Source organism: Somniosus microcephalus, chromosome 4 (genome assembly GCF_052327205.1).
Source record: "Somniosus microcephalus isolate GS21.2 chromosome 4, FLI_Smic_1.0, whole genome shotgun sequence".
Classification (NCBI taxonomy): Eukaryota; Metazoa; Chordata; class Chondrichthyes; order Squaliformes; family Somniosidae; genus Somniosus; species Somniosus microcephalus.
This window is the reverse complement of record NC_140990.1, coordinates 101,809,350-101,828,467: the sequence shown is the minus strand read 5'-3', so window position 1 is coordinate 101,828,467 and position 19,118 is coordinate 101,809,350. Positions and strand designations below refer to the sequence as shown.

At 52.6% G+C, this 19,118-nt stretch overlaps 2 protein-coding genes across 2 annotated transcripts in view; both read right to left on the bottom strand.

The window, feature by feature from the left end:
- LOC147119609 (uncharacterized) overlaps nt 1–19,118 on the bottom strand; it is a 101,578-nt gene that overhangs the window by 40,617 nt on the left and 41,843 nt on the right. The gene's annotated exons all lie outside the window — the stretch shown is intronic.
- LOC147119610 (uncharacterized) lies at nt 7,405–16,784 on the bottom strand. The gene is made up of 2 exons (XM_085985172.1): nt 16,371–16,784; nt 7,405–8,106 (listed from the first exon to the last, which is right to left on the bottom strand). Exon 2 carries the CDS (start codon nt 8,010–8,012, stop codon nt 7,563–7,565), a length of 450 nt encoding a protein of 149 aa, XP_085841298.1. The 5' UTR covers nt 8,013–8,106; nt 16,371–16,784; the 3' UTR covers nt 7,405–7,562.

The window sequence follows — 19,118 nt, the reverse complement described above, 5'->3', positions numbered from 1 at the left end:
TTAGTGTATTGGAGTCTCTCCGGAGGTCTTGTCTGCCGCTGTGATCGGCGTGGCGACGGCAGGGGTAGTGAAGCTTCCGGCGTCGAGTCCAGCGTAGGCTGTGGCACAGGCGTGTCGTCCTCGTAGATGTCGAGCGGGTCGCGGGGCCCAGGCCTGCCGTCTGCTGGGGCTGGATATCGGATCGTGGGGGGGGGTGGTAGTGGGTAGTGGGTTACTGTGGTCCCCGAGGGTGCAAGGTCTCTTATGGAGACTGTGTCCTCCCGCCCGTCCGGGTATGCGATGTAAGCATACTGGGGGTTGGCGTGGAGGAGGTCGACCCTCTCGACCAGGGGGTCCGTTTTATGGGTCCTCACGTGTCTTCTCAGTAGGACCGGCCCTGGGGACGTCAGCCATGGCGGTAGCGATGTCCCTGATGTGGACTTCCTTGGGAAGACGAACATTTTCTCATGAGGGGTGGCGTTAGTGGCAGTGCAGAGCAGTGACCGAATAGAGTGGAGCGCATCGGGGAGCACATCCTGCCAGCGGGAGGTTGGAAGGCCCCTAGACTTTAAGGCTAGCAGGACGGCCTTCCAAACTGTCGCATTTTCTCTTTCCACCTGTCCGTTCCCCCGGGGGTTGTAACTGGTGGTCCTGCTTGTGGCAATACCCCTAGTTAGCAGGTACTGACGGAGTTCGTCGCTCATAAACGATGAGCCCCGGTCGCTATGGATATAGCTGGGGAAGCCGAACAGGGTGAAGAGGTTGTTCAGACATTTAATGACCGTGGCACTGGTCATGTCCAGGCAGGGGAAGGCGAACGGGAAATGGGAGTACTCATCAATAATATTGAGGAAGTACACATTGCGGTCGGAGGAGGGGAGAGGCCCTTTAAAATCAACGCTCAGGCGCTCGAAGGGGCGAGTGGCTTTTATCAGGTGGGCCCTGTCTGGTCTATAAAAGTGTGGTTTGCACTCAGCGCAGACTTGGCAGTTCCTGGTCATGGTCCTGACCTCCTCAATAGAGTAAGGCAGGTTGCGGGCCTTGATGAGGTGGAAGAACCTGGTGGCCCCCGGGTGGCAGAGGTCATTGTGGAGGACCCGTAGTCTATCGATCTGCGCGCTGGCGCAGGTGCCACGCGATAGCGCATCCGGGGGTTCATTTAGCTTCCCGGGCCGGTACAAGATCTCGTAGTTGTAGGTGGAAAGTTTGATTCTCCACCTCAAGATCTTGTCATTTTTGATTTTGCCCCTCTGCTTGTTGTTAAACATAAAAGCAACTGAACGCTGGTCAGTGAGCAGGGTAAATCGTTTTCCGGCCAGGTAGTGCCTCCAATGACGCACAGCCTCCACAATCGCCTGGGCCTCCTTCTCAACAGCGGAGTGTCTGGTCTCCGTGCCTTGGAGGGTTCGTGAAAAGAAGGCCACGGGTCTCCCCGCCTGATTGAGGGTAGCGGCCAGGGCAAAGTCGGACGCGTCGCTTTCCACCTGGAAGGGGATGGATTCGTCCACTGCGTGCATGGTGGCTTTGGCAATGTCCTCCTTGATACGGTGGAAGGCTAAGCGGGCCTCTGCCGTCAAGGGAAAAGAGGTGGACTTGATCAGCGGACGGGCCTTGTCCGCATAGTAGGGGACCCACTGGGCGTAATAGGAGAAAAACCCTAGGCACCTCTTCAGGGCCTTGAGGCAGTGGGGCAGTGGAAGTTCCATAAGGGGACGCATCCGGTCGGGGTCGGGGCCGATGACTCCGTGTTCCACAACACAGCCAAGGATGGCGAGGCGGTTTGTGCGGAATATGCACTTCTCCTTGTTATATGTCAGGTTTAGGAGTTGGGCGGTGCGGAGGAATTTTTCGAGGTTTGCGTCATGGTCCTGCAAGTCACGGCCGCAGATGGTCACATTGTCCAGATATGGGAAAGTGGCCTGCAACGCATTTTGATCTACCATCCGGTCCATCTCCCTTTGGAAGATGGAGACCCCGTTGGTGACGCCAAAGGGAACCCTAAGGAAGTGATAGAGGCGGCCGTTTGCCTCAAAGGCAGTGTACTGGCGGTCCTCAGGGCGGATGGGGAGCTGGTGGTACGCTGATTTCAGGTCAATGGTCGAGAAGACGCGGTACTGCGCGATCTGGTTGACCATATCAGCTATACGGGGGAGTGGGTAGGCGTCCAGCAGGGTGTAGCGATTTATTGTCTGGCTGTAGTCGATGACCAGGCGCTGCTTCTCGCCGGTCTTAACGACCACAACCTGGGCTCGCCAGGGGCTGGTGCTGCCCTCAATAATCCCTTCTTTCAGGAGCTGCTCCACTTCGGTTTTAATGAAAACCCTGTCCCCGGCACTGTATCGCCTGCTCTTTGTGGCGATGGGCTTACAGTCGGGGGTGAGGTTAGCAAACAGTGGGGGGGGGGGTGACTCTGAGTGTGGAGAGGTTGCACCTGGTGCGCGGCGGGCAATTTGGAAGCTGCTGGCTGCGGACTGTGAGTGGGGGTAGGGGTCCACCGTACGCCATCGTAACACTTTTAAGGTGGCACTGAAAATCTAACCCCAGCAGGACGGCAGCGCAGAGGTCAGGCAGGACCAGAAGTTTAAAATGATCGTACACGGTCCCGTCTACTACGAGTGTCACCACGCAGTAGCCGCTGATGTCCGCCAACTGGGACTCGGAGGCCATAGAAATCCGCTGTTGCGCAGGCAGGACTGGGAGAGAGCAACGCCGCACCGTGTCGGGGTGGATGAAGCTCTCCGTGCTCCCAGAGTCAAAAAGGCAGATTGTATCGTGACCATTTACCTTAATGTCCATTGTGGAACTGGCCAGTTGGTGCGGTCTCGCTTGGTCCAGTGTAACGGATGCCAGCGTAGGGGTCGGTGTGTCGCTGCGGGTATCAGATGAGGCGGTGTCGGGGGCCTGCTGCGTCCCGGCTGTCGTCCAAGATGGCGGCGTCCATGATCCCCATGTGGCTGGAGGCGTCCAAAATGGCTGCTGTACCGGTGATTCGCACACGGCCGGGGAGGTCCAAAATGGCGGCCCGCATGGCCCACACGCGGCGCTGCTGGGGTTCGGGGTGGCTTTGGCCCTGCAGATGCTAGCGTAGTGTCCCTTCTTCCCGCAGCCCGAGCAGATCGCGTTTTTCGCCGGGCAGCGCGCTCTGGGGTGTTTTGCCTGGCCACATAAGTAGCATTTCTGGCCTTGGGGCACTGCTGTCTGGCCTTGGGACACTGCTGCGGTAGTTGGGCCGTTGTTGGGGTGTGGCTGGGGTGGCACGGCGCTATGAGACGGTCCTACCGTGTCCCAGGCTGTCATTCCCCGCGGCGTCCACGGTGCAGAGGAGTAGGCATCCATGCCCTGGTAGGCTGCATCCAACGATAGTGCGAGTTCAGAGGCCTTGTTGAGGTCGAGGTTACTCTGCTCCAACAGTCGCTGTCGGGTGTAATTGGATCTGTGGCCCGCTACAAAAGCATCCCGGATAAGTTCCTCTGTGTACACGGCGGCCTTTACATCCTTACAACCACAGGCCCGGCCAAGCACAGACAGTGCCTGAAGGTATTCCACGGTCGATTCCCCAGGTTGTTGTTTACGACTCCCCAGGAGGTGCCTGGCGTACACTTCGTTCACTGGGCGCGTGTACTGGTCCTTGAGGAGCTTGATAGCATCCGCGTACAAGGTCGCGTCTTGGATGACCGAGTACACTCGGTGGTTCACTTTGGAGGTCAGGACATCCAGTTTGTCCTCGTCCGATTTGATTGCTTCGGAGGCGGTCAGGAATTTTTCGAAACACTTAAGCCAGTGAGTAAACTTGGTGGATGAGTCCGCCTCCCGATGATGTAAGTCCAGGAATGCTGGTGTGAGGATCTTCTCCATTATAAAAATGTTGTTAAGACCTCCGGAGAGACTCCAATACACTAACTTTTAATACACTTCACCCCGCCGGACTCAATTTTAAACAAGGGGATCGGCCCCGACCCCGACCGGATGCGTCCCCTTATGGAACTTCCACTGCCCCACTGCCTCAAGGCCCTGAAGAGGGATAAATGGGTCATTTTCCGGTTGGCAAACGGTAACTAATGGGGTGCCACAAGGATCGGTGCTGGGGCCCCAACTATTTACAATCTACATTAATGACTTGGATGAAGGGACCGAGTGTAATTTAGCCAAGTTTGTAGATGATACAAAGATGGGTGGGAAACCAAGTTGTGCAGAGGACTCAAAGAACCTGCAAAGGGATATAGACAGGCTAAGTGAGTGGGCAAACATTTGGCAGATGGAGTATAATGTGAGAAAGTGCGAGGTTATACACTTTGGCAGGAAAAATAAAAAAGCAAATTATTATTTCAATAGAGAGAGATTACAAAACACTACAGTTCAGAGGGACCTGGGGGTCTTTGTGCATGAAACATAAAAAGTTAGCATGCAGGTGCAGCAAGTAATCAAAAAGGCAAATGGAATGTTGGCTTTTATTTCAAAGGGGTTGGAGTATAAAAGTCGGGACGTCCTGCTACAACTGTACAGGGTATTGGTGAGACCACACCTTGAGTACTGCGTACAGTTTTGGTCTCCTTATTTAAGGAAGGATATACTTGCATTGGAGGCAGTTCAGAGATGATTCACTAGGTTAATTCCAGAGGTGAGGGAGTTGACATAAGGAAAGGTTGAGCAGGTTGGGCCTATACTCATTGGAATTTAGAAGAATGAGAGGTGATCTTACATACAAGATACTGAGGGGGCTCGACAGGGTAGATGCAGAGAGGATGTTTCCCCTCATCGGGAAATCTAGAACTCGGGGGCATAGTTTCAGAATAAAGGGTCGGCCTTTTAGAACTGGGATGAGGAGGAATTTCTTCTCTGAGGGTCGTAAATCTGTGGAATTCTCTGCCCCAGAGAGCCATGGAGGCTGGGTCATTAAATACATTTAAGGTGGAGATAGACAGATTTTTGCAAGATAAGGGAGTGAAGGGTTATGGGGAGCGGGCTGGGAAGTGGCGTTGAGCTCAAGATCAGCCATGACCTTATTGAATGGCGGAGCAGGCTCGAGGGGCCAAGTGGCCGATTCCTGCTCCTATTTCTTATGTTCTTAGATCCACACTTCTACCATCCTTTGTTTCCTAACTTCTCTCCAAATGGCCTGGCTCTGATTTTAAGTTTCTGTCCCCTCGTCCTAGTCTCCCCCACCAGTGGAAAACCGTTTCTCTCTCTCTACCCGATCAATACCTTTCAAAATCCGAAAAACCTCAATCAAATCACTCCTTAACCTTCTATATTCCAGTAAATAAAAGCTTAATTGATGTTAACGCTCCTCAATAGTTTAACCCTTGGAGCCCTGGAAACATGCTGGTGAATCTGTGCTGCACTCCTTCCAAGGTCAATATATTGTTGCTGAGGTCGAACCAGGGTTTGTATAGCTGTAGCAAAACTTCCTCCCCTTTATACTCTAGCCCTCTACTTAGAAAGGCTAACATTTCATCCGACGTTTTGTTTATTTTTATATTAAAGAATCCCAGGGCAGGTACAACTCGGGATAGATTGAGCAAAATTCCCTCTACACTGTCCCATCAAACACTCCCAGGGCAGGTACAGCACGGGTTAGATACAGAGTAAAGCTCCCTCTACCCTGTCTCATCAATCACTCCCAGGGCAGGTACAGCATGGGTTAGATACAGAGTAAAGCTCCCTCTACACTGCCCCATCAAACACTCCCAGGGCAGATACAGCACAGGTTAGATACAGAGTAAAGCTCCCTCTACACTGTACCATTAAACACTCCCAGGGCAGATACAGCACAGGTTAGATACAGAGTAAAGCTCTCTCTACACTGTCCCGTCAAACACTCCCAGGGCAGGTACAGCACGGGTTAGATACAGAGTAAAGTTCCCTCTACAATGTCCCATCAAACACTCCCAGGGCAGGTACAGCACAAGTTAGATACAGAGTAAAGCTCCCTCTACACTGTCCCATCAAACACTGCCCGCCCACAATGAGCAGGACTCAGGGAGGTTGGTTGCTGGGCACTGCAGTGATGTCATAAAGCAGGGCCATTCAGCCCAGCTGGTCTCCTTGTCCCTTTAAAGGGGGAGAGCGGGGACACCCTGTCTCCAAACACACCCCACCTGCTCATACTGAGAATCCCCGGGCAAGGCCCAAGGCCCAGAGTGTGGAACAAAACCAAGGGGGAAAAGAAGAGAGTGGGGACACCCTGTCTCCAAACACACCCCACCTGTTCATACTGAGAATCCCCAGGCAAGGCCTAGGGCCCAGAGTGTGGAACACAACCAAGGGGGAAAAGAGGAGGAGAGCGGGGACACCCTGTCTCCAAACACATCCCACCTGTTCACACTGAGAATCCCCGGGCAAGGCCTAGGGCCCAGAGTGTGGAACACAACCAAGGGGGAAAAGAGGAGGAGAGCGGGGACACCCTGTCTCAAAACACATCCCACCTGTTCACACTGAGAATCCCCAGGCAAGGCCCAAGACCCAGAATGTGGACACACCGCGGGGAGAGATGGTGCAGTGTGGGGGGTGAGGCAGGAGTCTGCTCATTCCCGGGGGAAGATCAGACAAAGTGCTTTGAATGGTGGGTCCAGCAGTGAAACTGAAACCAAACCAAAGTGAACAAATGAAGATCCAATCCAAGGAAACAAGCAATGGGACAATGGGGAGAAACCACAACCGGCCCAAAAGTGGGACTAAACTCCCCAAAAGGTGGGTGCAGACAGTTAGAAACTCCTCCTGGTGACTGTGTGCCTGCAGGACTCGGCTTCGCTCCAGTGTTTAAAGGCAGAGAGCGCTGGCCTCACACCCTGGGAATTCCAGGGGCAGCGAGGACAAGCCTGGAAATACCCCGGAGCGGGGAAAGCCCACTGGGCCCCAGCACAGGCTCAATCGCCAATCCCTGGTCAAGGGCAATCCCAGCGTGCCCACTCTGTACCTGGTTTGCTGCTCCCTCTGTGCCCAGCACTGCCTCCACCCCCGGCTCACGGAAGTGGAATTTCAGCCTCAGTGTTACAAGTTTCCTCGGTTACAGGCTGGAGAGAGGAATCATTCAGCTGTGTGATTGGTTCAGTCTGTACATGACTGACAGGTCCTTCTACATTTGAGTGTTCGGGTATTCAAATTCCCCTTGACTCTAATCCCGGATATGAAAGAGGGGAGAGCTGTGTTTAAATCAAAGAGTCTCCTTGGAGATTCTCTGAGAGAAGGAACTGGTCGCTTGAAACTCTGAAAGAGAAAAAATCAGTTAGAAATTTCCAATTAGCAGTTTGGAAGGTTTGGGGAGCCGAGACTTCTCCATGAGAGTAACCGAAGGTATGAGAACTGAAATAGGCTCAAGTTAGAAAAGAGAAAAGGCCCAAAAATGGAGCAGTCAGTAACAGGACATCAATTAGTCTCCTCTTATCTTGGAGACGTTGAGGACTCAACACACTGTCTGCTTGAAACAAAGTGATTTATTTCGCATCTACGCAGAATATTAAAGTCTAGGCCAGTTACAGGGGTTATTAACATCAGCAGAAACAAACTCCAACTGTCAGTGTGAACATGGTTCAGTCCGAGATGTGATTAACAGCAGCAATAACAGCAAAATCCAACCCCTGCAGTCACTTATGAACTCGCTGGTGTCTCAGCAGGTGGGATGAAGTAGTGAATCCCTTCCGACACTCAGAGCAGGTGAGCGGCCTCTCCCCAGTGTGAACTCGCTGGTGTGTCAGCAGGTTAGATGAATAAGTGAATCCCTTCCCACACTCGGAGCAGTTGAACGATCTCTCCCTAGTGTGAACTCGCTGGTGTGTCAGCATTCTGGATGATTGATTGAATCCCTTCCCACACTCGGAGCAGGTGAACGGCCTCTCCCCAGTGTGAACTCGCTGGTGTGTCAGCCGGCTGCATGACTGAGTGAATCCCTTCCCACACACGGAGCAGGTGAACGGCCTCTCCCCAGTGCAACTGTGCTTGTATCTCTCCAGGTTGAATGATCGGCTGAAGCCTCGTCCACACACAGAACACGTGTACGGTTTCTCCCCGCTCTGAACGGTGCTTTCTGCTTCCATGCTCAAAGGTCCTGATGAATCGAGTGACTGTGTCAGATCTTGAAGTGATGTTTGGTTTCAGTTTCCTGTCTGCTAATCTGCCCCTTCTAACACCCTGTAACATTATTTTAAAACAGGAAAAAGAGAGGGTGAGAGAGAACCTATAGAAACACAAAGGCAGGTTGTGAAATTGAGCCGAATGAAGCTGGGAATTTGTGGGGCCGGCACTAGAAAAAAGTGACCATGAAAGCTGCTGGATTGTCGTAAAACCCAACTGGTTCACTAATGTCCTTCAGGGAAGGGAACCCACTACCCGGTCTGGGCCTACACAAGACTCTGACCTCTATGGGAGGAGAGAGAGTGAGGTGGGAGGGGGAGGGGTGAAGGAGAGCGACTTTATACATCTGCAACTTGATTAGAACTTTGACAGCAGCTCCCATACACGTGACCTCCACCACCTAGAAGGACAAGGGCAGCAGGTGCATGGGAACGGTAGCCTAGTGGTAATGTCACTAGGCTAGTAATCCAGCAGGCCTGGACTAATCATCCAGAAACGTGAGTTCAAATCCCACCATGACAGCTGGGGAATTTAAATTCAGTTAATTAAATAAATGTGGAATAAAAAGCTAATATCAGTAATAGCAACCATGAAACTATCAGATTGTCATTAAAAACCCACCTGGTTCACTAATGTCCTTTAGGGAAGGAAATCTGCCTTCCTTACCTGGTCTGGCCTATATGTGACTCCAGACCCACAGCAATATGGTTAACTAATGTAGGAAAATTATTGGAAAGAATTCTGAAGGACAGGATAAATCTTCATTTAGAAGACATGGATTAATCAAGGATAGTCAGCATGGATTTGTTAAGGGAAGGTCGTGTCTGACAAACTTGATTGAATTTTTCGAGGCAGTAACGAGGGTAGATGAGGGTAGTGCGTTTGATGTAGTGTATATGGAGTTTAGCAAGGCTTATGATAATGAAGTTTAAAGCCCATGGGATCCAGGGCAAAGTGTCAAGTTGGATTCAAAACTGGCTCGGAGGCAGGAAGCAGAGGGTAATGGTTGATGGGTGTTTTTGTGACTGGAAGGCTGTTTCCAGTGGGGTTCCGCAGGGCTCAGTACCGGGTCCCTTGCTTTTTGTGGTATATATCAATGATCTAGACTTGAATTTAGGGGGTATGATTAAGAAGTTTGCAGATTATACTAAAATCGGCTGTGTGGTTGATACTGAAGAAGGAAGCTGTAGACTGCAGGAAGATATCAATAAATTGGTCAGGTGGGTAGAACAGTGGCAAATGGAATTCAATCCGGAGAAGTGTGAGGTAATGCATTTGGGGAGGGCCAACAAGGAAAGAGAATACACATTAAATGGTAGGACACTGAGTAGCGTTGAGGAACAAAGGGACCTTGGAGTGCATGTCCACAGATCCCTGAAGGTAGCAGGCCAGATAGATAAGGTGGTTAAGAAGGCATACGGAATGCTTGCCTTTATTAGCCATGGCATAGAATACAAGAGCAGGGAGGTTATGCTTCAACTGTATAAAACACTAATTAGGCCTCAGCTAGAGTACTGCGTGCAGTTCTGGTCACCACATTACAGGAAAGATGTGATTGCACTAGAGAGGGTACAGAGGAGATTTACAAGGATGTTGCCGGGAGTAGAGAATCTTAGCTATGAGGAAAGACTGGATAGGCTGGGTCTGTTTTCCTTGGAACAGAGGAGGCTGAGGGGAGACCTTATTGAGGTGTATAAAATTATGAGGGGCCTAGATAAAGTGGATAGAAAGGACCTATTTCCTTTAGCAGATGGGTCAAAAACCAGGAGGCACAGATTTAAACGAATTGGTGGAAGATTTAGAGGGGATTTGAGGGAAATTTCTTCACCCAGAGGGTTGTGGGGGTTTTGGAACTCACTGCCTGAAAGAGTGGGAGAGGCAGGAACCCTAACCACATTTAAAAAGTACTTGGATGTGCACTTGGGATGCTCTAACCTGCAGGGCTACGGACCAAGTGCTGGGAAGTGCGAGTAGGCTGGATAGCTCTTTGTTGGCCGGCACGGACACGATTGGCCGAAATGGCCTCCTTCCATGCTGTAACTTTCTATGATTCTATGGGGGAGAAATTCGGTTGGTAGTGCCACCGATTAACGCCTAAAGAGGCCGAGAAGTGGGGCGCTAGCCAATTTCCGGCTGGGCGCAGGGAGCCTAGCGCCTCGCCCCATATTGAGCATGCATTTAGCGCCGGCGCAAAATCTTAGCGCCCGCTCATGGGCTCAGGCAGATTATGACGTCATTTGAGTGTGCAACGCTTTTTGGGCGCCCTGGACTGGAAATTCAGTGGTGCCCCCCTCCGTAGCGCCTGGCGCTAATAGTGACAGCTTACCTGGACCTTACCAACTTGCTCTCAGCCTGGGGGGGGGCGTTATTTAAAGGGCACTGGTGTGGTTTAAAAGCAGCAGCCTTTTTGGCTCACAACTTCTTCGCGAGCTACAGAGAGTTGCTGGGCTGCGCACTGCGAGCCATTTCACCACTGAGCCAGCTCTGGCAGAGGAACTTCAGCCTTCTGACCATCACCTTGCTGTTGGTGAGCATTTCCAACGGCAAAACTTTCTTGGCGCACTTAGTATGGGGGCTGCATTGGAGGGGAACATCCTGCTGCTGAATCATCTGGAAAGGGCATAGAGATGCATGGAGAGAGGGGCAGGCATGGCCAGACGGAGGAGGACCAACAGACGTCGCCACACCAGACCTTACGCTGCCAGGGTTTTCCGACAGCAGTTTTCCTACATGAACATGTCGGAGGAGCAGTGTATCAGAAGGCTGCGCTTTAGAAAGGAGGTGGTGACTGAGCTGTGCCAACTGCTTCAGCCAGATCTGCAGCCTCAGATAAGGTGCAGGACATCTCTGTCGGTGGCTGTGAGGATGACTGTTGGCCTAAACTTCTACGTAAGCGGCTCCTTTCAGGCCACAACTGGGGACATAGCCAACATCTCGCAGCTTGCGGTGCATTGCTGCATCCGTCAAGTGACTGATGCCCTGTTTAAAAGGAGGCGGCGGTACATCTCCTTCCCAATGACCCCAGACAAGCAGCGGGAGCACGCAGAGGGCTTCGCTGCAATAGCGGGTTTCCCCATGGTGCAGGGTGCCATTGACTGCACGCACGTGGCTTTGCAGGCGCCTGTAGAGAATCCGGAGGAGTTCCACAACCACTAGGGATTCCATTCCTTGAATGTCCAGCTGGTCTGTGACCACCAACAGCTGATCCTCGCAGTGAATGCGCAGTTCCCAGGCAGCAGCCACTACGCCTTCATCCTGCACCAGACTTCTGTTGCTGACCTTTTCGAGGCCCTGGCTCACCCAGGAGGCTGGCTTCTCGGGGACAAGGGCTATCCTCTGTGCCCGTGGCTGATGACCCGCCCCTTTAAGAGCTGGCCGGCGCCAGTGTGTCTCGGGGAAAGTGATTATTGACAGCACCTGCGCTGCGCTCCGCCGCGGCGAAATTGAGTTGTGCCACTGGGTTAGCACCTTAAGAGTATCGTGCAGTGCCTGATTTAGCGCCGCAATCACCCTCAGGGGCGCTGCAACCCAATATCGTGCCAGGTGTCGCTAAATTGCGCCTGGCGCTAAGCTTTGCACTATGCCAGGACTAGCGCCCCAAACGTGGCTATACCGAATTTCTAGCCCTATGACTCATAACTGCCCTCTGAAATGACAGAGCAAGTCACTCAGTTGTAACTAACTGCTACAAAACAAAATAATAAGAATGAAACCGGACGGACCACCCGGTATCGACCTCGGCACCGGCTACGGACACGGCAACAGCACACCCAGCTCAGTCAACCCTGCAAAGTCCTCCTCACCACCATCTGGGGACTTGTGCCAAAATTGGGAGAGTTGTCCTACAGACTAGTCAGGCAACAGCCTGACATAGTCATAATCACAGAATCATACCTTTCAGCCAATGTCCCAAACTCCTCCATCACCATCCCAGGGTATGGCCTGTCCCACCGGCAGGACAGGCCCACCAGGGGTGGTGGCACAGTGGTATACAGTCGGGAAGGAGTGGCCCTGGGAGTCCTCAACATTGACTCTGGACCCCATGAAGTCTCATGGCTTGAAGTCAAGGTCAAGCATGGACAAGGAAACCTCCTGCTGATTACCACCTACCGCCCTCCCTCAGCTGATGAATCAGTACTCCTCCATGTTGAACACCACTTGGAAGAAGCACTGAGAGTAGCAAGGGCACAGAATGTACTCTGGGTGGGGGACTTAAATGTCCATCACCAAGAGTGGCTCAGCAGCACCACTACTGGCCGAGTCCTGAAGGACATAACTGCCAGTCTGGGCCTGCGACAGGTGGCGAGTGAACAAGAGGGAAAAACCTACTTGACCTCGTCCTCACCAATCTACAGTGACCACCGCACAGTCATTGTGGAGACAAAGTCCCGTCTTCACACTGAGAACACCCTCCATCGTGTTGTGTGGTACTACCACCGTGCTAAATGGGATAGATTCAGAACAGATCTAGCAGCTCAAAACTGGGCATCCATGAGGCACTGTGGGCCATCAGCAACAATCTGTAACCTCATAGCCTGGCATATCCCTCGCTCTACCATTACCACCAAGCCAGTGGACCAACCCTGGTTCAACAACGAGTGTAGAAGAGCATGCCAGGAGCAGCACCAGGCGTACCTAAAAATGAGGTGCCAACCTGGGGAAGCTGCAACACAAGACTACATGCATGCTAAAAAGCAGAAGCAGCATGCTATAGACAGGGCTAAGCGATCCCACAATCAACAGATCAAATCAAAGCTCTGCAGTCCTGCCACATCCAGTCGTGAATGGTGGTGGACCATTAAACAACTAATGGGAGGAGGAGGCTCCAAGAATATCCCCATCCTCAGTGATGGTGGAGCCCAGCACGTGAGTGCAAAAGACAAGGCTGAAGCGTTTGCAACCATCTTCAGCCAGAAGTGCCAAGTGGATGATCCATATCGGCCTACTCCTGAGGTCCCCAACATGACAGAAGCCATTCTTCAGCCAATTCGATTCACTCCACGTGATATCAAGAAACGGCTGAGCGCACTGGATACAGCAAAGGCTATGGGCCCCGACAACATCCCGGCTATCGTGCTGAAGACTTGTGCTCCAGAACTAGCCGCGCCTCTCACCAAGCTGTTCCAGTACAGCTACAACACTGGCATCTATCCGACAATGTGGAAAACTGCACAGGTATGTCCTGTCCACAAAAAGCAGGACAAATCCAACCCGGCCAATTACCGCCCCATCAGTCTACTCTTAATCATCAGCAAAGTGATGGAAGGTGTCATCGACAGTGCTATCAAGCGGCACTTACTCAACAAAACTGCTCACTGATGCCCAGTTTGGGTTCCGCCAAGGCCACTCATCTCCCGACCTGATTACAGCCTTGGTCCAAACATGGACAAAGGAGCTGAATTCCAGAGGTGAAGTTAAAGTGACTGCCCTTGACATCAAGACAGCATTTGACCGAGTCTGGCATCAAGGAGCCCTAGTAAAACTAAAGTCAATGGGAATCGGGGAAAACGCTCCACTGGCTGGAGACATAACTAGCACAAAGGAAGATGGTTGTAGTGGTTGAAGGTCAATCATCACAGCCCCAGGATGTCGCTGCAGGAGTTCCTCAAGGCAGTGTCCTAGGCCCAACCACCTTCAGCTGCTTCATCAATGACTTTCCCTCCAACATAAGGTCATAAATGGGGATGTTTGCTGATGACTGCACAGTGTTCAGCACCATTCGCAACTCCACAGATAATGAAGCAGTCCATGCCCGCATGCAACAAGACCTGGACGACATTCAGGCCTGGGCTGATAAGTGGCAGGTAGCATTCGCGCCACAGAAGTGCCAGGCAATGACTATCTCCAACAAACGAGAGTCTAACCACCTCCCCTTGACATTCAATGGCATTACCATCGCCAAATCCCCCACCATCAACATCCTGGGGGTCACCATTGACCAGAAACTTAACTGGACCAGCCACATAAATACAGTGACAACAAGAGCAGGTCAGAGGCTAGGTATTCTGCGGCGAGTGTCTCACCTCCTGACTCCCCAAAGCCTTTCCACCATCTACAAGGCACAAGTAAGGAGTGCGATGGAATACTCTCCACTTGCCTGGATGAGTGCAGCTCCAACAATACTCAAGAAGCTTGACACCATCCAGGACAAAGCAGCCCACTTGATTCGCACCCCATCCACCACCTTAAAGATTCACTCCCTCCACCACCGGCATACCACAGCTGCAGTGTGTACAATCTACAAGATGCACTGCAGCAACTCGCCAAGGCTTCTTTGGCAGCACCTCCCAAACCTGCGACCTCTTCCACCTAGAAGGACAAGGGCAGCAGGCGCATGGGAACACCACCACCTTCAAGTTCCCCTCCAAGTCACACACTATCCTGATTTAGAAGTATATCGCCGATCCTTCATCGTCGCTGGGTCAAAATCCTGGAAATCCCTCCCTAACAGCACTGTGGGAGTACCATCACCACACGGACTGCAGCAGTTCAAGGCGGCGGCTCACCATCACCTTCTCAAGGGCAACTAGGGATGGGCAATAAATGCTGGCCTTGCCAGTGATGCCCACATCCCATAAAAAAAGGAATAAAAGACACTGAAGCCCCGCCCACTCCTACCTCACAAGATGGCCGCGCATGCGCTTTGCTACTCACTGAATCAAGATGGCGGCTGTTATCCTGGGCCTGTGACCGGGAGAAGCCCCGAAGCTGCAAACGTGGGATCTTCACGTTATTATTCAAAGCTTGCAGCCTACACCAGTTGTTTATGAAGCCTACCCGCTCACCCTTCGGTCCATTACTCCACTCTGTCCGTCCGCTTCTCACCGATTTATGTGGAGCTGGTCTGTAACCTTACTTCAATGGCAGTGTGGTGCGCGCATGCTCCAAACGGTGGCGGTTCCTGCGCCTGCGCACTGGGCTCCTGTAGTCTGGGTGTGGCAAATTCTCCCCCGCGTGGAATGCTGGGTAAAAGCCCCGCCATTGAAAGGCCACATTAGTGAATTGAACAGGTTTTGCTGGGATTGCACTGAGCACTGAACCATGTTCATTCTGGCAGTTAGAGTGTGTTTCTGCTGATCTGAATAACCTCTATACCTGGGCTGGAGATTAATATTCTGTATAAATATTGGATAAATCTGCTTTGTTTCAAAAACACTGTGTCGAATATTTGATTTCTCCATGATAAGAGGAGACTAATTGATGTCCTGTTATCGACTGTTCCTTTTTTGGGCCCATTCTTACTCTAATATCACTTCTCACCTAGTTCATCCTCTACCACATCTAACCCAAAGCTTGTTCCGTTTGAGTACATGGCTTGTGGGTGTCATAGACTGAACTGCAGTATCTCACTTTACACTCATCTGAATGCCTCTGTTCCGCAGCCATGTTCACGGCTGGGTGGCTCTGGAGATGAAGCACATGGTGTCCGCTGGCACGCTTGAGGCCTTCCGCGACCGGTGGGTGCCACGGGGACTGGAGTGCATCATCAACCCGGCCAACCAAATTTTAATTTAATTTATTAAGGTTCCTTTAAAGTTATTTTAGTTACAGACAATTTGTTTAATCACCCCATCAGAAAGAGTACACTGATCTGAAATTCCTTTCAACCACCCCTTTATAGATCTATCTTGCATAAGATTTGAAATCCGTTATTTTCTGCATCATTTAACCCTTTTTGGTCCGGTCTTGTTGATTTAATCTCTTGTTACTAACATTCCTTGCACTATTCCTTTAATGGAGATATTTGTTTCAAATACTTAGTATTACATCTATATATATAAAGCGGCTCTTCTGTCTGACTGTCCCGATGTCTGTCTGTCTGTCCGTTCTCTATACGTTTGAAAGTTACAGAGCGTACCGACGCGTGCGTCGCCTCAAAAGAAAGCTTGCGATTCCGGACCGGTCATAGGCGTATTTACGTTTCGGCCGGACAAAAATCCCGCCCGCAGTATCCCAAAAACGTTCAGCGTTCCGCTCATTAGCATCTCATTAGCGACCGTGTGACGTCGAGGTCGACCAATCGTACGGCGGGTTCCTGGCGCGTGCCGTCCTACAGTTGAGTGTCGAGTGACTCGACGATTGACCAATCCTACGCTTCGGTGACCTGACCGGTCGACCAATCAGTGCGTGTGTGGGCGGGCCTTATCCTTCTGAACCGAGGTGAGTGGCCGCCATCTTGCTTCCATTCTTTTTCCTGCTTTCTGCGTCTTTCTTTTCAAATATACATTTCCAGCAAAATAAAATTGAATTTATTAAATTGTTTTAAAAAAACTTGATTCATTTGTCAATATTTTTTCGAAACTGAACATTCTTTTTCCTACCTTTTCCCGTTTTTTTATTAGGTCTGAAAGCCTGGGACTTCCTTGCCCAGCCAGGCCCGAGCTAGGGCTTCTGCTGAGCTCCTCACCGCCCCCCCCCCGCGTCACGTAACCCGGGGCAACGGCGTCAGCCACGAGGGTCAGGGTGCGCGCGCAGCAGGAGCAGGTGAGACGCGGCGTCGGATCTCGGCCTTGGTGAGCGGGAAGGGTTACCCCGGCAACCGGCAAACTTCAAGCCGGCTCGGCGGGGGGGCGGGGCTCTCAGCCGCAATCGGCGATCTGGAGGGAGGGGCTCCGGAGAGTGGGACGCCGCTGCTCGCGAGGGCGGGGATCGGGACATCGGGGGGCGGGATCTCGGCCTTGGTGAGCGGGAAGGGTTACCCCGGCAACCGGCAAACTTCAAGCCGGCTCGGCCGGGGGGGGGGCTCTCAGCCGCAATCGGCGATCTGGAGGGCGGGGCTCCGGAGAGTGGGACGCCCCTGCTCGGGGGGGCGGGGCTCGGGACATCGGGGGGCGGGACATCGGGAGATCGCGGGGCGGGACATCCGGAGTTCGCGGGCCCGGACAACAGATCGGGGGGGGGCGGGGCTCGGGAGATGGGGGGGGCCACCCTCAGGGGGGCGGGGCTCCGAAGATCGGGGGGGCGGGACTCGGGAGATCGGGGGGGGGGCCGTGCTCCTGAGATGGGGGGGCGGGGCTCGGGAGATCGGGGCGGGGCTCGGGATATGGGGGGGCGGGGCTCGGGTGATTTGGGGGGGCGGGGCTCAGGGACTCTTCCCCCCTCCCCTTCCCCCTCCTCCTCCACCCCTTCCTCCCCCCCCAATCTCTCTCTCACACTCCCAATCTCTCTCTCTCTCACACTCCCAATCTCTCTCTCTCACACTCCCGATCTCTCTCTCACACTACCAATCCAATCCAATTCCAATTCAAATGCTTTATTGGCATGAAAGTTTACAGAGAACCATATTGCCAAAGCTTACATAGCAAAAAGGTACAGTTTTCCAACATTCTGTAGGTGTCAATCGATTTGACATTTGTTGGGTACATACAATATTACTTTTAACAATATTAATTTTAAACAGTCTTACTTTTAAACAGTCCTCAGGTTGTGACATGTTGTTACATATTTGGCCCCAAGGTATGGTCTGTCTCCTTCTCCCAGGACTAATCTCAATTTTGACAGGTCATCCAATTCCTTGAAATCTGGGGTTGTTTGGCTTAGCTTGTTGAATAATATGTTTCTTGATGTGTTGAATTTTTCGCATTTTAGGAGGAAATGCATTTCTGTTTCAACCTCGCCGGCCAGACATTGATCGCATATTCTATTCTCTCTAGGCTGCCAGGATTTCTTGTATCTGCCTTTTTCAATTTCCAGCTGGTGGTCGCTTAGTCTGTACCTGGTGAGGGTCTGTCTCTGTTTTGTGTCTCTGATGGTCGTGAGGTAGTCTGCCAGTTTATAATCTCTTTTTAGGGCCCGGTAACATTCTAATCTGCTTTGGCTTTCGGTTATTTTGTTCCAATGTTCCAGGTAGGTTTCTTTGCATTGTTTAATGATTTGGTTCACTCGGATTGGTGTTTGGACGGCTGTGTTGGTCTCTCTCTCTCTCACACTCCCAATCTCTCTCTCTCTCTCACACTCCCAATCTCTCTCTCTCTCACACTCCCAGTCGCTCTCTCTTCCCCCCCAGTCGCTCTCTCTTCCCCCCCAGTCGCTCTCTCTTCCCCCCCAGTCGCTCTCTCTTCCCCCGAGTCGCTCTCTTCCCCCCCAGTCGCTCTCTCTTCCCCCCAGTCGCTCTCTCTTCCCCCCGTCTCTCTCTCTTCCCCCGTCTCTCTCTCTCCCCCCTCAGTCGCACTCTCTTCCCCCCCAGTCGCTCTCTCTTCCCCCGTCTCTTTCTCTCCCCCCTCAGTCGCACTCTCTCTCTCTCCCAGTCTCTCTCTCTCCCCCCCAGTCTCTCTCTCTCCCCCAGTCTCTCTCTCTCCCCCTCAGTCTCTCTCTCTCCCCCCCAGTCTCTCTCTCTCCCCCCCAGTCTCTCTCTCCCCCCCCAGTCGCTCTCTCTCCCCCCAGTCGCTCTCTCTCTTCCCCCCAGTCGCTCTCTCTCTTCCCCCAGTCGCTCTCTCTCTTCCCCTCCAGTCGCTCTCTCTCTCCCCCCAGTCGCTCTCTCTCCTCCCCCCCAGTCGCTCTCTCTCCCCCCAGTCGCTCTCTCTCTTCCCCCCCAGTCGCTCTCTCTCTTCCCCCCCAGTCGCTCTCTCTCTTCCCCCCCAGTCGCTCTCTCTTCCCCCCAGTCGCTCTCTCTTCCCCCCCAGTCGCTCTCTCTTCCCCCCCGTCGCTCTCTCTTCCCCCCCGTCGCTCTCTCTCTTCCCCCCGTCTCTCTCTCTCCCCCCTCAGTCGCTCTCTCTTCCCCCCAGTCGCTCTCTCTTCCCCCCCAGTCGCGCTCTCTTCCCCCCCAGTCGCTCTCTCTTCCCCCCCCAGTCGCTCTCTCTTCCGCCCGTCTCTCTCCCCCCTCAGTCACACTCTCTTCCCCCCCAGTCGCTCTCTGTTCCTCCCCAGTCGCTCTCTCTTCCCCCCCAGTCGCTCTCTCTCCCCCCCCCCAGTCGCTCTCTCTTCCCCCCTCTCTCTCTCACACTCCCAATCTCTCTCTCACACTCCCAATCTCTCTCTCTCTCACACTTCCAATCTCTCTCTCACACTCCCAATCTCTCTCTCACACTCCCAAACTCTCTCTCTCTCTCTCACTCCCAATCTCTCTCTCT

What these genes read in the sequence shown, in the direction of transcription:
- LOC147119610 (XM_085985172.1), bottom strand. Translation starts at nt 8,012, where the DNA reads ATGGAAGCAGAAAGCACCGTTCAGAGCGGGGAGAAACCGTACACGTGT.